We start from the raw sequence: 21,171 nt of genomic DNA, 5'->3' as shown, positions 1-21,171 counted from the left end.
GCAATACTCATGTACTCAGTTTTTACTGATATAATTCTTGATAAGGCTAATAACAGGATTAACCAGGCAAAAAGAAAACTCCAAATGATGTACTTACATTTTTCAGCTTCCTACTATAGTCAATGTTCCTGGTTGCACACACAAACACATACAAAGATAAGAAGAAAAGAAAAAAAGAAAAAAAATCAGAAAGTAGACATACTTTCCAAGAGGCTGAATGCAGCAGATCACATTTTCCCTAACAAAAGCCTGCCGAATGCTTCTGCTGTCTGGAAATACATGAAAGCTAAGAAGATGTAGTTCACACATTCATTTATTCATAACATGGGAGTGTTTTGTCACCATTATTTCAATCATTAAATTAGAATTCTGGAAGTTCAAGAAGAAAATGTGTTTATAATGCTCCCACAGTAAAGTAGGACAATGCCAAAATATTTCCTTCAAATAGAGTTGCTGATTTCTTAAAAAAGGAAGACAAAAGTCCTCACTGCTAAAATACATTCTTCAGTTATCCAACAATCAGGTTCTGCTCTGCAGCCCATACAGATTTTGGAAGCAACTGAACAAGCATAAGAGGCATCAGCAAACATTAAGGAAATATTGCAGGTGCTTCTGTGGAAGCAAACATTACAAAGAACAAAGTGAATGGATGAAGGAACAAAGACCCTGCCATTTAAAACAGAATGTGCCATGGAAAACATTTATTTTTTAAACGTATACTTGAGCACTCAGACTGAACACTGGCATCATCCTTCTCAATTTATTTTTTTCTTTCATGTTCATGGAAGAGTGGCATGTTAAAAACAACAAGGTACAAAGTTTGTGCAAATGTAAACAACATTTCAAAATTCAGCAAAGAAAGCATTAAAAAAGAAGGAAATACATATCATATTTAGGTGCAAAAACCTACATAAGACTATTTGAGATTTAGTAAAGATTGTGTCTTGATTATTTACCAGTGGAATTGTCTTCTACTCTAACAGTAAGACCACTCCATCATTAAATTTTATCTGGCAAAACCAAAAATAAATATACTCAAATCCGTTAGAACAACAAAAGCCTAAATATAGGAAATGGTAAATGAAGTATTTTTGATAACATGTTTTTAAGCTAAAATTTTGTCCACTAATACCCACACAATAAGAAAAACAGAATAGTCCTGGTTTTTTTCTTAGTAAAATAACAGTGGAAAAGAGACTTGCTTAACTAGTCACAAAAAAATTCCTTACAGCATTAGCTCATAACTTTTATAAGCAGAGTGATCCAAAAAATAGATCTAACACATGCCTCAATTAACATCTGTATGGGAAAAAAAAGGGTAAAATGTCATTATCTTAAGCATGTGCAATAATGTCATAATCATCCTTTACCACAAATAATATTTTCACCATGTTTAAAAAAATCATGCAAAAGTCCTTGAAGAGGAAAAAAATCACCTTCATGCTTCGGGAACTAGCTAGCAGAACACAGCCTTCAACATATTTCTCTAAAGCAGTCATGGACTTGGCTTGTACACCTCAACTCAGTTACTCAGTGTGAACTTGGACAGTGCTAGGAAAACATTTGGCTCATTTCCACAGCTGCTTTCTCTGAAGCCCTCATATGCAGTGGAGGCCCAGGCCAGCTCTGCGGGGTTTATGATGCCAGGTTTAACTTGGTGACAGCTTCGCTTTGAGCTCCACCCTAGTCAAAGCCTCTCAACCTGCCTCTACCAAAGCACTCCATTCATCCTCCATGCCAAAAGATGAAGGTTTTTATCAGAAAGACTCTTCCTCTCTGGTTTCACATGGAGATTAGGGTTTTATATGAAGATTGTGGATTGTTTTGGTACTCCCTCCAGTCAATCATCGTAATGATTTTACAGGACATCATGAAGAACCCGTTTTACCAAAGTATTATCAGATTTAGAAGAAATACAAGACATAGCCTCCACTCACTGCCATGTAGAGGGCAAGAAGAACCTCATGTTAGAGTCAGAAACTTGGAAGGAGCAAAAAATGGTATACCTTAAAACAAGGACACTGGCCAATTTGATTTTCAGAGCCTTTGAATTTTCCCAGACAGTGCCTGAATAACGTGAAAACTTGCCCAGCTTCCATTGCCAGAAAGGAATAATAAAAAAAAAAGCTACTGAAATATAGTAAATTGTTTCCATATACTTCTCTAAAATAGATAGGTCTGATCAGGATTTCATTAGTGATGTTTTTGGCCAAATGAAATTAGACCGTTCAATCAACTCAGCAGCATTTGATTGTCTGTAGGGCAATAACTTCTGCTATAACTGCAACATGGCATGACAGACCCAAAACTTTCAGAAAAACTTCTAAATACCAATTTAGACGTTAAGAAACACCAATTATAAATATTGTTAATTTTATGAAAGTGTGGGGTGGTTTTGCTTTTAAAAGGTGGGAGGCCTGTGCAATTTGTGTGGTAGTGGGTGAGTGGTTTTGGTGAAAAACTATCTAAATTGTGGCGTTTCCAGTTCACGCAGACTTCCTCAGTCCAATTACTGTGTGTCTCAAGCTACAGCTCTTGCAGGGAAGTGAAGAGACCATGCTTATGCCTGCATCTCATAGAATCTGAGAGGCCTCTAACTGTCCTGTATTTCACCATCAGAACAATTTAATCTGACATAAGAGAACTGTGCCTTCTTTTCCCCCGGACTACAATATTTTATTAGTTGGACAGGCAAAAAAAGAATGTCATCAATTTAGATTAGGAAAACCCCTAAGTCCCTCGGAATCTCATTGCCTAACTAAGTATTTTCACAAAATCACAGAATAAACTGAGTTGGAAGGGATCCACAAAGATCATCAAGTCCAACTCCTATGACTGTACAAGGCATCCCCAAGAGCCACACCATGGGCCTGAGAGCATTCTTCAAGTGTTGTCCTATTTTGCAGAGCTGTGGTTGATGTCTCTATTCATCCCAACACTGAAAGTTTCCCAAACTTCTGCTTCCTATCTGCCTTATACTAATTACAGTTCTAGAGCCATTTTGCTCATTCTTAAATATTTACTATTGCATCACATGCACCTGAGGCTGTAACATGCTAGCCACAAACTGCTGCTGTACTTACTTAATGGTTACTCTGTTTGATGTGTCCTGCAGATCACCAGGATCAAAAAGCTGAGATTCTTTAAGTCCCAGTTCTTTGCAGCCTCTTAAGAATAATATGATATTATCCTGAAAAGAGACAAAAAGCATAACATTTCAACACTTTAAGCTCTCCTTAACTGAAAAAATAAAATCTTAGCAGACCAACTTCTCCCTAACTCAGTAACTGCTCATGAACAGTCACACCATTAGCTAAATGAAGAACCAAAGACATTTCCAGTCACATAATTTAAGAGGTCAGTGTAGATTTTGTTTGAAAACCAGATATGTAGAGATGTTGGCAACTTTTTTAACTGAAAAAGGCCCTCTAATTTCTCCACCTGGAGGCTGCCACACAACCTCAGCATGTTACAGAGTAGAAAAGGCAGGATTTTTGAAGAGAGCAGGGAGAGTAGATATGAAACAGCCCGCCACCATTTAAGCAAGCAATTTGTTCAGAAAACAATTTGTATGCCAGATATTAGCAAGCCAGTTAACACAACTGTTCTCCTGTCCCTCCAAATGTAACCAGTCAGAAGCCACTGAGAAAAGAGATAGGTGCTTTCTCCTGAAATAAAAACCTTGAAGCTACACTTCAAATATGGCCACTGTCTCCAAGAAGACACAACATCAACACTTTTGTAACACTTTTATGGAGGATTTACTCTTTGCAAAGTGGAAAAATTAAAAGTCAATACCTAAGAAAGGCTAAGTAAAAACTGGTATAAGTCTCTTTCAAACCAAGTCCAAGCGATGACACTTCGGTTTGCACCAAGGAGATTGAATCTGCGTGTGTGCATATACAGTTAATACAGATTTTATACATATGCATGTACACCACTCCCCTGTTACAGAACCAGTGAATATGTTTTACATGAGTAAATCTTGCAGCTAGTAGAGAATAAGTTTTTAGATATATACGTTTCTAGACCAGCAGCTGCAATGGTAGATGTGTGGACAAGTAAAGATACAATGTACAGCTTGATATTCTTTGAGGAGTCTCATCTCAAACCTAAAGCTGCCACATGAAGAGTTACAGAGGAGCAGAACCACAGCATGTGGTGGAGACCTGTTTTCATAAATCTGGGAAGCAGGGGAGCCCAGTGGTGTTCAGCTCTTACCCACTCTGCATGACAGAGCAGGACTGGTGAGCAGGGCTCTCCCACATCTGCTCCCAGACTTTCCTGGGGCTCAGGGAGAGCAGCCCTGTTTGTTCTGCAAGCAGCATGCAAATCGCCGTGGCTCTCGGCATGCCAACACTCTCGCACACAAAGCTCGCCAGCCACACCACAGAAAACAGAGACTTGGAAATTCAGAGGAGTTCAAATCTCCCTTTCTTCCCTGGCTGAAACTTAACAGCTCTGGAGGGGAGCCAGGGGGGGAAGGAACAGCAGTTGAGAGAGCAGAGAGCCCATAACCCAGAGAGACAGCATCATTCATGACATGAAAAGATGCCTGTAAAATTTTCCATCTGGCTTACTGTTCGCATTATAATTTTTCCAACTGCATCATGAATAACTCTTATGTTTAGTCTTTGATGGAGGACAGTCCTGGTCACTCTCAAATGGTTGGTGGAGTAATGCGTAAATCTAATATATCAAATAAAAATGCAAAAGCATTCAAAAAAGTTCCTAACAGTATTTCCAAATTTAACAAAAAATACACTGGACATAGAGATCATAGTAACCTAACAGACTTAGAAAACAATCAAAGGAGGAGGAATGCTGAAGATAACTAATTGCACTCATCTTTATGCCAGAAGTTCACATCTGAGTTACGATAAGCAGTAACAGAAATACCAGTTATTTGGCAGCCACATAGTCTGGGAACTCGGTTCTTCTGCTGATGAATGATGCCTGCTTCTCCAAAAACCAGCGCCACCCACTCCTGTTTGGCTACATGCTTTTATTTTGATGGTCATCAAAATAAATGTTTGCCAAGTCACTAACACTGTCACCCAAACGATTCCTCAGAAAGCTGGTATCTTGTATGGGCACACATAACCGCATGTGCCAACAAGATGCAATCAGTGAGCCCTGAAAGAAGCTTCTGCTTTTGCTAAAAATCTCATAATTTTTATTTCCCAATGGTTCTAAAAATGGCACTTGTTTAAAAGGATTGAAGAAAAATCCAACAAAGAAAATGCTTTCAAGTGATATATTTACTCAAGGACACCTGCCTAGGCTGCCTAACCTCAAGCCAAAAAATGTATCCCATACTACCGCAAAACTAAACTTTTCCTTGTTTGCTCTAGTACATATGAAATTCACATTTGTTAGTTCCATTGAGTCAATGGAGAAAAGCATTCCTAAGCCACTAAAGGGAGAAAGGGGTCTTAACTTTAAGATCCAGCTCCCAGCAAATCTTTCTCTCAGGATTATTACACCTTGCACTGACCAGGTCCTGATTTCTTCAGTTCTCAGAAAATGTTGCTTTTATCTTTCAAGAGGATTTATTGTTCAGTGGCTGTTAGCTCAAATTATGCACTTTTTTTTAGTCAAAAAATGCCACTCTTTGTCATTGTTGAAGAAACTGAAGAAAGCAGAAAAAAACAGGTTTACAAGTAGCAAGATATAAAAACCATCCTTACTTTAAATAGGTGACTGAAAACAATCATTTAATGTGCCTGCCCAGCTCCTTACAACTTGGCAGAGTTAAATAGGTCATGCAAATGGGTCACACTGCAGTGGCAAGGATCTCAGGGTGGCCAGCTGCTGTGCCTCAGCTAACAGAGCGGTATCTTTTACAGTGGTCTCAGGAGACACACAACCAGAATTTAATCCCTCTGGCAGCCCCTACACAAGGCACTATCACACAATTTCCTCAATATCTTCAATGGAGATGATACTGCTTTTCTCTCAGCCATTAGTTTCTGCAGTGTTGGAGTAGACAGAGAATTGGTCACTTGGTCAGCACATCATTTCCTACAGCCCCAGAGGACGTGCAACTGTCTCTTGCTGGTTCCTCTTGGTTTTATCCCACACCAATGTATAATCAAAAATCTTCTTCTGGCTTTTGTCCTTCATACACAAAGAGGAAGAAAAAGCTGATAGGTAACAGCCTAAATTTATTTTACTAATTTTAATATATTAAATTTGATGTCCATAAATATCTATATTTATACAATCTATAAGTTATACATCTGTAATCTATAGATATCAAAGATAGCTATACAATTTTATCTATGCTTAATCTATAAAATGACAGAAAGTCTAAACAGGCTGTATAGAGAAGACAAATGCTTCAGTATGGTGACAGACACAGGATACACTGATAGGTTAAATCCCAAGCCTTTTCTGCTTGCCTCAGCAGAGTCCTGACAGTTACAGTTATATCAGCACTACAAGCAATGTCAGTTACTTGTAAGTACTGAAAACCAAAAATAATTAATGTAAATGTTTCACTATAATGAATTTCAGAAACAAAAAATTAACCAACACAAAATTGCAAACTCTCAGGCAAGCCAGCCCTGAACCAGTAAGAAGGGTCATGGACAGAAAGGGGTGCAGAGCACTGACTCCCTGGGAACTTAGTCAGAGGGATGCATGGGAAGGAAGGGAGAAACGTTTCTCCTCACAACTGCAGTTCAACACCATCACCTTTTCATCATTTCTGGTGTGTAATTTGACAGACTCACCACTACAAAATCACCTTGCCAGGACAATAATCTGAAGATAATGCAGAGAGAGTAGGTGGCAGAGGGGTTACACTTTTATGAAGGTGGAGGGAGAGAATAAGGGAGGGGGAAAATACAACAGACTACCCACTTCGAAATCTTTTTTTTGTTTTAACCTGAGTGTTATAAATATGAAAAAATGCTCACTGTATAGCATTAAGTAACTTTCCTCATGCACGAAGTGGAGCACAAAATCCTGAACTCTGTAAAAAAAACCCAGAAACTGGTAGTTGAGTAGGACAGACACCCTGGAAAGCCACTGCAAATTCACACAGTAGCACTGCCAACACACAAGATAGTTCAAGCTAGCGAGAATCAAATATTCACAGCAGGCAAATTCTCTCCATAGGATCTGCTGATCAGATGCAATGGCAAACAGCTTGAATTTGGCCCACTTCCATTCCTTTCATCCGCCACAATACATACAAAACAGCCTCACTGTACTCGACTGCACATCGGTTCTACAGCTTAGCACTGCCGAGCCATCGTTTGTCACATGTGCTACTGCATGGCCCGGATGAGATATTCAGATAAACTTGGGGAAAATAAAAGCAAGCCAAGCTGTATATCTGCCCAGAATACTGAATAAAATGCCAAATATATGCCACTTCTGCAAGCTGGAGATATTATTAGCTGCCAGTAGCACTGCTCTGTTTTGCAGGACAGCTGCAAACAAACAGGTGGCCTTTTTCATTTCTGGAATGCTGATATTTTCCCTGCTCCAGAATAAATGAGAAGATCTCTAAAATTAAAAAAAAAAAAAAAGAAAAGAAAAAGAAAAAAAAAATTCCAAACTGCTTTTCTGAGAAGTTTCCAATAGACTCTCAAAAGCCTTTTGTTTGGTTTCATAGAAATACTGGAATATTCAGGTCAAGTCCACCAGGAAAAAACTTCTATAAGAAGGGCTGGAAACTTTTCTCATATATGTATATATATATATATATATATATATGTGTGTGTGTGTGTGTGTGTGTGTGTGTGTGTGTGTGTATATGTATGTATACGTGTATGTATGTATTTAAGTGTATATATATATGTGAAGAAAAAATCTATCTGTATATATGTATATATAGAGAGAGATACATATATATATACTATATATATATACATATACATATATATGTGTTACTATTTCTCCAAGATGTTTTTCTGTGTATGTTTAACTATATACATATGTTTAACAATATATATATGTGTGTGTGTGTGTGTGTATGTGTGTTTTACTGTTCATCCAATATGCTTTGCTGTATATATCTAACAAAACTACATAAAAGATTGTTTTCTGTGGAAAACCCCAAATGAGTAGATTTGGAAGGAAATGGATCATAGGTAGGACACATTCACTTAGAAGCTGAGGATGGTTAATCTCTAGAAGAGGAGGGCTGACAGCACACCAGAATTGATGGCACCTCCCAGAACACAAGGGGAGACAGGGCTGCTCACATCCCCAAAGGATTCTGGCACACAACAGCCTCACCCACGAAAATTAAATGCTAGTGGGGAAAAAAACCACAACAACCAGAAAGAGATGATCCCTGGGAGCAGGGAGGGGAAGCAGCCTGTCAGGTGGACTGAGACCCCACGGCGGGCGGCAGCGGGCTGGGCTCCACGCGGGGCACGGGCAGCGCCAGCAGCGCATCAGGTGAGCTGCAAAGGCAAGGGGCAGCACTGGAGAATAAACACCACGATGGTCAGATTGAATTGGGAGGAGCAGGGATCACCGGGCAGGCAAGCACTGCCCAGCTCCACAGGTAGAGCTTTCCAGCACAGCCTTGAGAAGCTGGTGAAGGCTGCCTTTGCCAAAAAAGCCCAGCCTTCTTCTGCTTCTTTTTGGGCAGTCAAGAAGGAAAATATGCATCTCCTTCAATAACAGTCTGGCTTTCTTGTCAGAAAGGCAAAAAACACATTTAAAATGGTGTGAAGAAATGGGCCAGTTGGTACTGTAGGTCAACTGCACAAAACACACCAGAAACCCCAAACGTGGCTCTAAGTGACCATCAGGTAATATCTAAGTCTGCCTGAAGATAAAAATAATAGAATCATAAAGTCATCAAGGTTGGAAGAGACCTTCAAGATCATCCAGTCCAACCATCCACCCAGCACTGCCCCTGTAACCCCTGAACCACTAAACCACATCACCCAATGCCAGATCCAGATGCCTCTTGAACACCTTCAGGGATGTGACTCCACCACATCCATGGGCAACCTATTCCAATGCCTGATCATCCTACAGTGAATTTTTTTTCTAATACCCAATCTGAACCTCCCCTGTCTCACCTTAAAGTCATGTCCTTTAGTCTTCTCACTGTAGGCAAAGCAGAAGAGACCAGCCCCCACCTCACTACAACCTCTTTCAACCTCTTTTCGTGAACTTGTAGAGAGCAATGAGCTCCATCCTGAGCCTCCTCTTCTCCAGGCTAAACAACCCCAACTCCCTCAGTGTCTCAGTACCAGACTCACTCCCAGGTGTCTCAGTACCTGACTCCAAAGGTAACTTAGCTGGAAGTGCCAAGGTGCTTAGATCCTTCTGCTCCCAACCAGGCTCACTAGGGTAAAAACCTGCAAGTGCCTAGAGCAAGAAGATAGTGCACAACTTTGATGCTGCTATTGATTGTATAAAAACTTATAATTTTTCAATAAAGTGAATGGAAGCTGAGCAAAGGAGAGAACAAGAGCAAGAGAAAACTTCAATCCAACAGGCAAAAGCAAACCACGGGAGGGTGGGAGGGGTGCACAGAGCATGAGCACAAGGCTGACCCAATGACTTCACTAATGAAGTAGGTCCTGATATCACCCCTTGCTACATCAGGTCATTATCCCTGAAGGCATGAATTAAACATTTAAACAAATGGGGGCTCAGTCAAATTCCATGTCTTTGGGGGAGAGAGCAGATGATGATCAGATGATGTGAACTCCCTCAGATTTGCCAAACCCAAGATACACCCTAAAGATGGCTTTGTTTACAGCACTGAAGACAGAGCATAGGCAGGCAGGGAAAAAACCCAAAACATTTCCAGGCTATTCACTGGCTCTGATGCTGATGAAATCACAGCCAGATGTCAAACAGATGTTGGATTTTACCAGGTCATGAAGAAGGGATGCCTATCTGATGCCATATTCTATGGTAACAGCCATGCTATGGCCAAGAAACAGGATAACATTTCCTTTCCACCCCTTCTTGCCATCTGCCATTCACTCAGCTTTTTAATACCAGATGACAGCATTTGGCTTGTGAGGGATTTGGTCTCAGTTTTATGACTTCTGTTACCCAGCTTTCACTTTTTTTTTTTTTTGTTTGTTTGTTTGTTTGTTTTTGGTGAAAGAAGTTTACAAAGAGCAGGGAATTCACCTTGAAAATCCAAAGCCAGATGGGTAAAAACACAAAACCAGCAAAAATATAAAGCATTTTTCCTTTTGCTGTGATGGAAAGGACTGTTACCTATCTCACTCTGCCTTCTTGGTGCAGGTATGAAGTGGATCAATAGAAAAGTTACGTCAGAGGGGGTTGGGGGAAGAGCTACAAAAGAGACAACAATGAAAGAAACATCACAACATCATGCTCTGAGGGCAACCTGAGCTCCCAGCTGTGGCAGCTACTTCTTCTCCATCCTCCTGACAATAGTTGTGCTGTCTGAAGGAGAGGAAGAAAGGTTCTAAAGACAAATTTGACCCTTATTTGCACTCACATTATGAGTGCAGGAGTATGACTAACCTAAAGACTAATCTAACCTCTAAATCTCTAGAGTTTCAACCCTGAAACCACAGCTAGTGCCACAATGGTTCTGTCAGAACATCCTCTGGGGAAACTGGACACTTTCCTTTCTCAGCACATCCCTGCAGCTGTTGTCCCCACAAATGAAGTCTACAGCAAAATACAAAAATGGGCAAGAAATTCACAACTAAGTTTAGGAGACAAGCTGTTTCCTAAGTTTGGTTTATTTGTTTGAAATGACCCAAAGTGTCACAGAAAGTACAGTCTGACTATGGATTTATGAGTAGTCAAAAGAAAGCCATCCCAAACAAACTGCTTAAAGAAAACAAAAGTACATAAACTTTAAATCTAAAGTTCATAAAGATCTTTATGAACTTTAAATCTAAAGTTCATAAAGATCATAAGAACTACTACACCAGATACTGTGAAAACAAAATTTACATAAAGGAGACAACCAAATAAATTAATCTGAGCATGAAATATCGGAGAGTAGGGTTTTTTTGCTAGATATAGTGTTAAAGCTTATCACTCTGCATACAAAAAAAAAACCCCCAAAAACCAAAAAAAACCTACAGATAAATAAAGTTGAATTACCTCATGAGCAATATACCCAAAAGGTAAAGCCCTAGGGTAGTCCAAAGGAACACCACATATAGCTTAATCTCCAACACAAGTCCTTCATGTGTTACATATAGCCATCAATTAAACCAAGCAGTGCTGAATAAACCTGTGCCTTTCCAAACTGCTGTCAGGGCAATTGTGTGTTAAGCCATGCACAACACATACTTTAAAAAAACTATTTATGTGTTTCAGCTAAGAGGGATACGTTGGTGGTAAAGATGATTACCTATGCAAAGCAAATATATGTGCTAAGATTTATTCCATGTTTACATTAATTATACAAGCAAGTCTACAAAAGACAATACCTTTTTTTTTTTTCTTCACATAACCTGCCTTCTTTTCTCTGCTTGCAGAGTCCAAGCTTCGTGGGATCCCTTTGATCACATTTGATATCCCAGAGCACTGATACCCAACACCTGCTTTCTATATTTTGACTTGACTGTAGAGAAAATAACCTTGTTTTCCAGGAAGAGCAGTGTTGACTATTCAAGGGACCCAGCTCCAGGAAATCATCAGATTCAACTTGCAAAAAAACCTTTGGGATAGAGTGGGTCTTACAAAGAAGAAAATGAGGAAAAATTCTGTGCATCACAAGCCTGTCCACCTGAAAAGGTGTGTCTGATTGTATTATTAATTATCTGACCAGCATCATCTGTTATAAACCAGTACAGGTAACACAAAGCATAATCAGTGCATCTGCATGCAGCTTCAGAGATTACTACCTGAAACAACACTTCTCAAGCTGTGATCACTACTGACTACTTCCATATTTTCAGTCACTACATCCAAAGCAGATGGCAAGGACAAAATAAAAGAAACAGAAATGAGCAGTAGTGAGAATTATACATAATGCTTTTCTGATACACAAGAACTTGATTAATTAGAGACACAAAACTGTGTTGGAGGTATAGCCTCAATTCTTACCTTCCCTATGAAATTTATCAGCTGTCTTCCCAATCAGGCACAGAAGCAGATTACATCACAATTATATAATCCCCAAAATACAAGGTTTTAATGAAAATATATGCATGATTAACATAATCTGAAGTTTTGTGACATCCAGCTATACTGGGCCAGCTGAGCATTCAGGGCCAGAAAACAGCTGAAATTTTCTAAAGTTTATCAAGGGAGGTTTAATATGACATCAAGCCTCTAAAACTGAATGTGTGACCACCACTTGGCAGCCTCATAACATTTCTTTTAATTGCAATAGCTACTCACTTCTAGCATGACTTTATTTTCTTGCCCCTTTTCTTTTACATGGTATGTTCCCTTTTGCTTAGTAAATCTATCTTCCATTTAAAGCCAGAAAATTGTAACAGTTATCAATATTTGGACTTCTCTCAGTGGACAGCAATCCACCTCAGTGACCAGGACACTTTGCATCCTGAGCTGTTGGAGGGCTCCTCATCCCTCTGTCCAAATACAACTGCTGTAGGTGGGCCTCAAAAGATGCAAGAAAGCTGCTTGTGGGGGCCAGGGGCCTGGCAGTAGCTGTTAAAATCAGACCAAATCTCTATTCCCCAAGGCAAACAGCAAAACAGTGAAACCGCCAAGGAGGACTCATTCCTGGTCAGTTCATGACCTCTGCAAAAAAAGCAACAAATTCCACTTCTCCTTTCAAATTAAACATCTACTCTTTATTGCCAAGGAATATGTTTTACTAATCTGTGGTGTTCAAGGTTTGATAAACATCAGAAATCTTTTTGCTGCTGTTATACGATACCTGACATACATTTTCCCTCCACTCACAGCTTTTCATGCCAACATTACATAAAACATACTGGACTTCTTAAATGTACAGGTTGGGGTCTCCTTAAAACACTTCTAAAAGAAGCTGTTCAAGTCCAAAAAACACATTTTTTTTTAAATTGGCTATTTCTACTGAATGAAGTTCCAGCACATTCCCCATGAAAAACCTGCCTGGTTGGTTTTACTTCCACTAAAAAATAAATAGAAAGCTTTCATATTTAGGTGTCTAGAATTACTTTGGTGAGGAAAAGGAAGGGGAAGAAAATGCATAATTTTCAATTTCTGCAAGTGAATTTTACAGACAATCAAAACATCTGTGCAAAAATATGCTCAGTAGATCACTGCCCATTCGTGACTTTGACCATATACAGTATAACAGCTTGAATTATTGAGTACTCCAATACTATATTCATGTATCTGTTGTTTCTTTCCCAGATATGAAAACATACATTTGGTGTATAGATGGCATGGCCAGAATTATCAGTGATCTTGAATATCTCCAGCTTTGGTGGGGTTTTTTGTGGTAAATATTCATGGCAAGATGAGCTACCCAATAGTCTGGCAGTGATTTCTTTTCCACTCCTTTTCAACCATCAGTAAGCAGTCTCTAGATTCAAAAAATAGCATGACTATTTCTAAAGTGATTGTAACTGCAAACCTAGATTAACTACACAGAGTAGCCCACTTAAATTACTTAAATTGCTACTGTTCACTAAGTTTATAGTGGTCAGGCAAGCATGCCTTTGAAGAGGCATTTGGAAATCGGGATTCATGGATTACATCTGGAGACCAGCGTAATTTGCAGTTGGGAAGACTAAGCTTTCAGGACAAATAAAATGTAGAACAATAATATAATGTATTTCAGAAGCAGAATTTCCTTAAATTAATTGAATAAAATCAATGATTAAAGCAAGAGAGAATGAACAGAAGTCTTCTTTAATATGGTGCATTCCTATTGCAATGCACTTTCCCAGCTCTTTCACAATGTCTTTGTTTTGGTTCCTCTGGACAGCAGAACATAGGATGGGAAAGGATATGTCTTCTTACAGGAATGATATCCCTGCTGTTCAGTTTTCTTCTACACATTAGAGGTGTACTACTGCAACACTCTCTCTCCCCTCAGAATACATAAAGCAATGTAGGGTAGGAAGATGTGTTCATCACATGGATCACACCAGGTCTTTAGAAACAGGATCTAAGCAGTGAAGATGGCAGAAATAACTCGTATTCTTTGTTGGTGAAGGGAACAGAAAAGGAAAACAAATTGCCTATCACTGATAATTTATTCTTAAAATTTCATTTAGTACCCAACTCTCTGTCCTTGCCAGACCTGAGATAAACTTTTGTTTGTCAGAAGAAAGGAGCCATTCATGCTTATAATTCAGCTTACCTTCTGAATTCAGTGGCTCCTGCTCACAACAGTCACAAATAAGGCCAGCAGAGATGTTCATGTATGATCAAACAACAAGCTTCCAACTCCTCACCTGCTAATTCTGAAAACTGTTTCAATTTAAAGCCACATTAAAAAACGCAATAAAACTTAGCTGATGAGACTGTATAAATGAAAATGGTAAATTTAATGTAAATATGATTTTTCCCTTTTCCCAACAAAGGGCCAGGATTCAGAGTTGATCAGAGAGAGGTATTTAGACAGCAGAACCAATAGAGTCTAGCAAGATTATTAGGCCAGGCATCAAAGACCATGAAAGCAGCTGTACTAGCTCCAGCACCAATAAGAAGCTGCCAGCAAACTAGCTGATTTAAAGCACTGCAGAGTCCCAGTCCCCAGCCAGCTCACACCTCTAAACCACTCCTGTAGCTGCAGATTTCTGGAGAATGCAGAAGTTACACACGGCTACCCAAAATCAGCTCAAGGCCAGCAGGACTTATTTGCTTTGGCAAGCACTTCTACACTGCCCTTCCTAGTGACTGGGGAATACACAGGACTGCCTTGCTTCAATGCACTGACCCAGCTGATGCTCAGCACTGTGCTGAAGCCAATCAACCCTTACATCTGGAGACCCTACTGGGAGCTACCTGGGGTTTACAAGGTCAACAGATGTAGCCCCATCCAATACAGAGGGGCTACAGAGCTATGCAATCACCTTAGGTGATGCAGGAACACTGCCCAAACTGCAGCACAGGAGCCCACCTACTGAGGAGGCACCAGACCCTGGTCACACATGTTCTGCATGCTCTTTGTGTACATGCCAGCCAGCCCAGAGCTGCTCAGGGGCTTCAGTATGGCTGTGACTGCAGAGAACGTGGAGAGTCAGCTAGCACCTGAGCAGCACCCACTCTCCTGGGCTTTTTGGCTACTTGGAAATCCCTAAATGTGCTGTGCTGCACTGCTAAGGCCATTTGGGCCATTTGCCCTCAAACGGGAAAGGCACTGGCATCCAGCTGCTCCCCTGCAAGAGCTGATGTGGCTGTCCTGAGCAAGGGTGAGAGCTGCCAAAGCCAAGTAGACTGTTCAGTGAGTTGCCCACACCCACACCACAGGGGTTATCCAGGGTTCTGCATTCTTTGGCATATCCTAAACTCCACCTTACATTATCCTGAATAGAGCAATAGCCTGTTTTTCCTCTTATTTACTTCCCATCCTCAGTCTGGCATTTTTATTTCTCCAACTTGCAAAGTTACAGAAGACAAGAATATTTCTATGCTGCTTTAAAAAGAGAATGAATTATATTGGAAGCTGTGATGGAGAACACTGACTACAATCTTTGAAGTTCTTGGTGTGTAATTTACTTACATAATAGTTTGTATTAAGGTTTAAGTGCTGGATTTCTAGTATTGCTCATCAAATGTAAGCCAAATGAAAAAGAACAAGCAAGGTGAACTACTCTGGAGAAGATAAACTATCTGCAAGAATTTTTGATGCAAGTGTGAGAACACTAAGAACTCTCAGTTCTTAAAAAAATATGTAAAAGTCTGGAATTCAAGGAGTTTCAGTTCTCTAGGATCATAATTTAGAAAGTAAATTTTAATCAGGATTGGGTGGCTCAAGAGATTGGGTAATAGTATTTAAAAAAGCAAGTGATTAATCTCTGATCAACCAGAGGGTAAGGACTAAAGAGCATTTAAGGTCTCAAACACCCCTGGGAACTAGCCAACTTAGTCTAATACTGTGGGTGCTGACTCTAGGCAGATTTTGGTTTTTCTCACACATAGTCCTCATGCTTATGAGTAGTCTCCTCTAAATTTCATTAGAACTATTCCATCATTGTCCCCAAAATTCTGCAGTAGTTAAGCCTTTGAAATGCCAGTGGCAGATAGATACTGAGTTTGCTGATAACACTGTGCTGATGAGTACCTTGTTCCTCTGTACCTTTTTACTGCATCTTTTTGTTTTTTCTTAATTACAAACTCCTGAATCGACTTGAGGTGCCATATAGCATAACAGGGAAGAGGAGATTCATATCAGCAAGGTGATACTTTGCAGAAAAATGGATTTTGGTCAGTGCTGACTATGTCATTCAAAGACCTGAGATGCACAAAAATGGAGGCCAGGCAGGTCTGAAGATACAGCTCCTAAACGCCCTTCAAACTAATCATAATATTGGATTGAATTTTGCTCTTTGATTTGTTTCAGATAGAATGAAAGAACAAGGAAAACCTGTTGCATTTTTGCTGAAGATATATCATCACCCATTCTAAAATAATTCTGCTAATACCTTGCTTACTCAAATTTTTCTTGGACTCACCAGTTGTCCAAGAGGACGTAATTATCTTGCCTCTTCCTTGTCTAAAATTCTAGTCCACTGACATATCAGATTCCACCCAGTCACTATTCAGCAGTATAAAAATAAAATACAGACATGTACACTAATGGAGAAGACCAATCTAGCCTGACTTCTCAAAACATACAGAGCAAAACAAAACTCAGTCTCCTGTGACAAACTTTATGTCATACTACTTTTTTACATTAGTCTGTCACTAAGCACTGAATTTAGTTAGAAATTTTATGTGTTCTTTTGGCCCACAACATTTACTTTTGTACTTACTTCTCTTTAAATCTTTAGAGGCTTTTGTAAGAGCTCTGACAGCACTCCCTGGGAACCATTCTGTTCTATTTACCAGTTTGCAACTAGTTTTGCCAATAATTGATGCAATTCCTGCATTTATTAATAATTTGTTTTCTCAAATATCAGAAAATACATTGTTTCCAGTACACAGGATCAAGCCTGCAGTAGTAGTTATTAATTTTTTAAAATCTGCTTGTTTTTTTCTTTGAAAAGAAACAAACAGTACAGCAGAACAGTGTATCTGCGTCTGGTGCGTGTGGCACTCTCAGAACTTTCAAGTTTTCCTTTTCATGCAGTTGCTATAGTTTAAGAAGCAACTACTATCTGACCCCCTCAGGGGCAACAGGAGAAACTCAATGAAAGAAAACATCCAGGAATTGTAAAAAAATAAGGGTTTTTTTCTGCTTCTGCAGATGTCAAGTGAAAGTTGCATGAAATATTTTTCTAGATCAAAAGTTGAGATATTTTATTAGCTGGTGCTGCTGACCTGTGCAGACAGTCTTCTGGCACAATTTTCACAACTTGTTTACAGTATCACCTCAGTTATCTGGAACTTCGTGTTATCCCCACAAGGGTCAAATTCCTGACATGTATTAATTACACTGAAAATTGCCCTGGATTACTTGAAACCTCAAATAACTGAACCTATCCACTCTCCTCCCTTTTCAATAACAGAGGACATACTGTATAGTGGTGCTAATACTTTGTGGCTGATCCCTGTAACTCCAGAAATTAATACATAAACGTCACACTTCTTATCTAGCAGGTCTGCCAGCTTTGGTCTGAAAACCAGGCTTGAGAGGCAGAGAGCATTTATAGCATGGTTGAATTCACTGCTGTGGGCTGCAGGGCAGGAGGAGATAGGAAGGACAGGAAGGTTAAAATCAAAAAACCACCGACCAGCATTCCTGATCCATGCACTGCTGGCCAAGGAAACAGACCTGCTTCACAGTTCAGCTCTCCTGAGTTACCAAAATGACCTTGGATCCGTCCTGTAGTCAGCCAAAGACTGGGTGCTGCCCATGTCTTACTGACACTTGAGCTTTTTATTGTGCTGCATCTTCTTGTGGCCATTACCGGCAGTCAGGCCTGCAGCTCCCCCCTGAAGGCATTCACCAAGCAGCTTCACAGGAACCTCTATAACTCTATTATATCAGGGCTTGAATGGAAAGATAACAATTCAATGATCTACTGACAACTTAGGTAATTTAGCCAACAGCAGGCATTAGCTCTAAGATCCCTAATGCCGTTGCTAGGCAGGAGTGGTAAAGTTAGGATTGGTTTTGGAAAAACCAGCAAGCCTCTTTCCAACCAAAGGAGAAATGGTATTCAAAGGACAACAGCAGTGAGGCAGCATTCATTAAGAAAAGGTATGAGAAATATCCAGGAACTTTTGGTAACACCCATAGGATTTGTTGGCTGTGCAGCCAAGCTACACAGCACCCATCCAACCCAACAGTTATAAATGGCAAGCAGCAAGAGCATCAGCAGCCTGGGCTATCACTTTAAGGCCTGAAATTTGTTGCCCCACAACAGGTGCAAGGGGAAGTGTCGCAATCTGGCACTCAGTCCAACATGCCTTCCAACACACCAACCCCACTTTGCAACATATTAAGTCAAGTAATATCTCTTTAGCAGTAAAAGGAGACCAAATACTACCAACATTATGACTAAAAAAGAAGAGAAAGGGGAAGGGGGGAAGCATCATGTTTACCATTGGCCTTATGGGGTAACACAAGCTTGGTTCTTAATTGTGCATGAGAACTACTAAAGTTCAAAGGAGAAAAGCCAAGGTAGTGAAAAAGCATAACAGAATGAACTGAAAAAAGCTGAGCTGAACTCAGTACACACTTGGATGCATGCACACATTTAGCAAGTTCAATACTCTCCCCCTATTGAAAAGCCTGAAAACTCCCTTTCACACACCATGCAGTAATAAATCAGCGTGTACTATTGCTCCAAAGAAAAACAGACATTCGCCATTTAAGTAATAGTGCTTCCCACATGAAAATGAGGAGCAGATACAAACAAATACCTGGCAATAGTGATGACTTTAACAAAAGGACACCGCTCCAAAGAGCTGAGGATTGCCTCTGTATTGCAATATTAATTTTCTAGACCATTAGCTATATTGCTTGTCCATAAATGAATGTGCAATTCTCCTACTAAGCTGTGGGGCAGATTTGCACATGACATCACAAGGCTTTTCAGCTTTCAAAAGGTTAACAGTTAATGGTTTTGGTGTCCCTCAGTCAGATAGTTCAGCCTATCTCTGTATTTTCCATAGGCAATTAACTAAGCTGTTTCCTCTGCAGCATTAATTTTAACAGGTTTACAATAGTATCATTAGACCTCTGGACATTTAAGAGGAAATGCATTACAATTGGAAAGCACCATGCCAAGCAGGAAGTAAGTGGCTTTAATCCAGGAGCAGTGAGGAATGCAGAGACAAGGAGAATTCAGTGTCAGGTATTTCAGGCCTCTATTAATTCTTGACCACAGCACCAGACTACAGAATTTTACTGGGCTCTTAAACTAAAGAAATCACTTTGCACGGATCTTTAAGGCACCAGTTTTCCATTAGTTTGCCTTTTTGCTTGTTTGCTTTAAGTCAGGGAAACAACTGCAATGTGATCTTTGGAGCGAGACACGTTCCATCATCTGCATTCAGCACGTAGGCTCCTGCTAGCAACATGAACATCATCTAAAATAAGTCCACTTAAGAGTACCCGGAAAGGTTTTCAGCATAGAAACAGTACGAACAGTTGCTAGCAGACATTAACTGCAATAGACTTCACCAAGTTGGTTCACAGCCAGGGAGGGGATTAGAGACAGCATTCTTCTGCCACCATCTCCAGCCCAAGGGCCGGGGTCATAACAGATTCTTCCTTGCTCTCTTTTCAGAAGAGAAGGTCAAGGAAGGTTGAGCTTCCCTGGACCATTTTGAGGTGACCAATCTGTTGGTCTGACTAGACTGTGAAAATTCTTCCTGCTTGCCACCCCAGGACTTCTCAGGTTAAGAGCTTTTGGGAAGGTATCCTCCCTTTTCACACTTCCAGTGCTGCTGTTATCTGGTTGTCAACATTGATCTAGCTGTTCCCTGCAGCAGAGGCTACATGTCACTGAAAAAGACAGTTGGGGATCAGAGATGGTATTTATAGCACAGACCTACAGACTCCAACCTGTGAGAGGCTTTCCAGAATTAGGGAGTGAGAATATTACTAAGTATAATTTTAAACACAGACAACCTTTAAATGAAGGATTTAAGGATGAGACTTTCCCAGATTCCTGTGTCCTTTGCTTTTGGCCAATACTTTAAGGAGTGCATCTAAGTTTAAACTCTGTAGCTGCAGTTTCAAAACTATTTTAAACTGATGGAATGACACCTTTTTTCCCACCTTGGTGAGCCTCTTCCTTCCATCCGGCCTGCATTTCTTTTCATGCTGTAAGATGAAGGGTATTTTTTAGCCGGGTCAGTTGCCCACTCCAGCTAATATGAAAGCCAGGGCTGTCATTTGCAGGAATGCCAAATTCAGGGTAGCTAAAAGCAACCATAACCTCAGGTCTAGTTTTCCTTGCTAAGGACAAAAGCTGATACTTATTTAGTTTCAAAACACGGACAGTTGTAGCTCTGCATATTTTATGTGTGTTGACCTAAACACTTGCAGTACACCAGCTCAGTGCTTCTCTTTATATCCTCATTGCAAACTAATCAATATCGCAATAGAAGACACACAAAAATTGCAGGTGCCTGGATACAACAGCAGCAGTGCCACATTCCCCACAGGACACAGGTGCCACATTCACAGACACAGGGCATCCAACTCCTTCACTGAAAACTCCTGAAGATGGTACATGCCTCCAGAGCATGTGGTATTTGCTCAACTGTTAAGAGAAGACATAAGCTTCAACAGTGGGATTTGTTTTGAAGAGTACAAATCATTGCTCAGGAGGCTCTTTGCTTCCAAGACAGCAGCTCAAGGAAGGCACTGAGCCTTCATTAAGTGGAAATTTAAGCTACATGGCAAATGGCATTGGTTTTCTTAACTGTTCTATCTTCTGATATTTACAGATAGAGATTATTCTTCAAAAGCTTGCCATTTCTGAAATACTCACCTGAGTGTCATTAAACCAATATAATGCAAGTCATGGCTGAACTTGAAGAAGGACTCCAGCATCTAAAAGCAAATCTAGCAGTTATTCCAGTAGGCAACCTATATTTTTCATGGCTACAAAATGAGCTCTTCCTGGAAGCCAGCTGCCCTCCCCAAACCAAGGGAAG

General features: G+C 40.1%; 1 protein-coding gene across 5 annotated transcripts in view; it reads right to left on the bottom strand.

Annotated features, from left to right (window-relative positions):
* Positions 1–21,171, bottom strand: part of LIMCH1 (LIM and calponin homology domains 1) — a 174,474-nt gene that overhangs the window by 70,953 nt on the left and 82,350 nt on the right. For all 5 annotated transcript variants that reach the window (XM_038136554.1, XM_038136553.1, XM_038136555.1 and 2 more), the window contains exons 4-5: positions 3,084–3,190; positions 98–128 (exon numbers count right to left, since the gene is read on the bottom strand). In XM_038136554.1, the coding sequence (XP_037992482.1) occupies positions 98–128; positions 3,084–3,190 (138 nt within the window). The remainder of the gene's footprint in view (positions 1–97; positions 129–3,083; positions 3,191–21,171) is intronic.

This window comes from Motacilla alba, chromosome 4 (assembly GCF_015832195.1).
Source record: "Motacilla alba alba isolate MOTALB_02 chromosome 4, Motacilla_alba_V1.0_pri, whole genome shotgun sequence".
Lineage (NCBI taxonomy): Eukaryota > Metazoa > Chordata > Aves > Passeriformes > Motacillidae > Motacilla > Motacilla alba.
Note: the sequence above shows the minus strand (reverse complement) of the source record. Positions and strands in the feature narration are given on the sequence as shown.